This window comes from Procambarus clarkii, chromosome 57 (genome assembly GCF_040958095.1).
Source record: "Procambarus clarkii isolate CNS0578487 chromosome 57, FALCON_Pclarkii_2.0, whole genome shotgun sequence".
In the NCBI taxonomy this organism is placed as follows: domain Eukaryota; kingdom Metazoa; phylum Arthropoda; class Malacostraca; order Decapoda; family Cambaridae; genus Procambarus; species Procambarus clarkii.
This window is the reverse complement of record NC_091206.1, coordinates 10,656,496-10,657,898: the sequence shown is the minus strand read 5'-3', so window position 1 is coordinate 10,657,898 and position 1,403 is coordinate 10,656,496. Positions and strand designations below refer to the sequence as shown.

At 44.0% G+C, this 1,403-nt stretch overlaps 1 protein-coding gene across 1 annotated transcript; it reads left to right on the top strand.

The window, feature by feature from the left end:
- The first annotated feature begins 211 nt into the window (after window positions 1-211).
- Window positions 212-985, top strand: LOC123745082 (serine-aspartate repeat-containing protein I-like). Its single transcript, XM_069306193.1, has 2 exons — window positions 212-368; window positions 651-985. Exons 1-2 carry the CDS (start codon window positions 212-214, stop codon window positions 983-985), a joined length of 492 nt encoding a protein of 163 aa, XP_069162294.1.
- The last annotated feature ends 418 nt before the right edge of the window (window positions 986-1,403 follow it).

Sequence of the window (1,403 nt, the reverse complement as noted above, 5' to 3'; positions counted from 1 at the left end):
AGAGAGAGAGAGAGAGAGAGAGAGAGAGAGAGAGAGAGAGAGAGAGAGAGAGAGAGAGAGAGAGATAGAGATAGAGAGAGAGAGAGAAAGAGAGAAAGAGAGAGAGAGAGAGAAAGAGAGGTCGTGGGGATGGAAAATATGTAAGGAATTGAGAATAAAATTGAGAAAATGAGAATAAGACGCACTTTAGAGTGGAACAAAGAAAGAAAGAATGAACGGGGTGGAGGGCAAGGAGGACGAGGAGTCGAAGGAGCAGAAGAGAAAGAGGGGAAGGGATAGAGAAAAAGGAAGTGGAGGAAGAGAAGAACACGACACAGAAGGATGCCAGAGTTTACTCTTGTCAAATAAATTCGCTGAGTTTCAATTAGGTATTCATTTCCATACCGGTCTTCCGGAATACATATACCTTCATCACATGAACATGGCGCCCCACCTCCACCACCCCAGTAAAGAAGGGACAGCTGAGGAAAGGACGGACAGCTGAGTAAAGAACCGACAGCTGAGTAAAGAAGGGACGGCTGAGTAAAGGGCGGACAACTGAGTAAAGGTGGGACAACTGAGTAAAGGTGGGACAGCTGAGTAAGGAAAGGATGGCTGGATAAAGAAGGGACAGCTGTTATGTGCAATAATAGTAGGTGCAAGTGTGACAGAAGGTGCAGCTGTTAATGAAGACACAAGTGTGACAGAAGGTGCAGCTGTTAATGAAGACACAGGTGTGACAGAAGGTGCAGCTGTTAATGAAGACACAGGTGTGACAGAAGGTGCAGCTGTTAATGAAGACACAGGTGTGACAGAAGGTGCAGCTGTTAAAGAAGACACAGGTGTGACAGAAGGTGCAGCTGTTAAAGAAGACACAGGTGTGACAGAAGGTGCAGCTGTTAAAGAAGACACAGGTGTGACAGAAGGTGCAGCTGTTAAAGAAGACACAGGTGTGACAGAAGGTGCAGCTGCTAAAGAAGACTCAGTTGTAATAGCTGTTAAGTAAGATTCTATTGTATTAACAAATACAGTTGTAAAGACATCGCCGCCGTTTCTGGGAAGGAGAGGCGACAGCGGCGTACATAAAGATATTTAAATCGCATTACATTTGTATTTATTCACAAGGAGCATTCAGAAAGAAAACGTAGACAAAAATATTTGAAATTGTGTGCCTACTGATTTTCGGAATGTTATGAACGGCCGTTTCTCAAAGTTCTCTTTTTTTTTCTCTCTCCGGCAACACTGCTGCCTTTACGGCCAAAGTGCGCCTGCATGTTCACATATGCCACACTCGCACCTTGGTCAATGTCTTGCAGACGTCGCTCAGCCTAACAAGAGGAAAGAGTTATGATACTTTAATAGCAATTTCCCTCCGTATCTTCATACTTTAAACGTTGTAGAGTAATACTTCTACGGATTTTGTT

Excerpts from the sequence above, each read along its gene's own strand:
- LOC123745082 (XM_069306193.1), top strand. The coding sequence starts at position 212 with ATGAACGGGGTGGAGGGCAAGGAGGACGAGGAGTCGAAGGAGCAGAAG. Across the intron at positions 369-650 it reads ATTCGCTGAGTTTCAATTAG|AAGGTGCAGCTGTTAATGAA; the intron begins GTATTCATTTCC and ends CAAGTGTGACAG.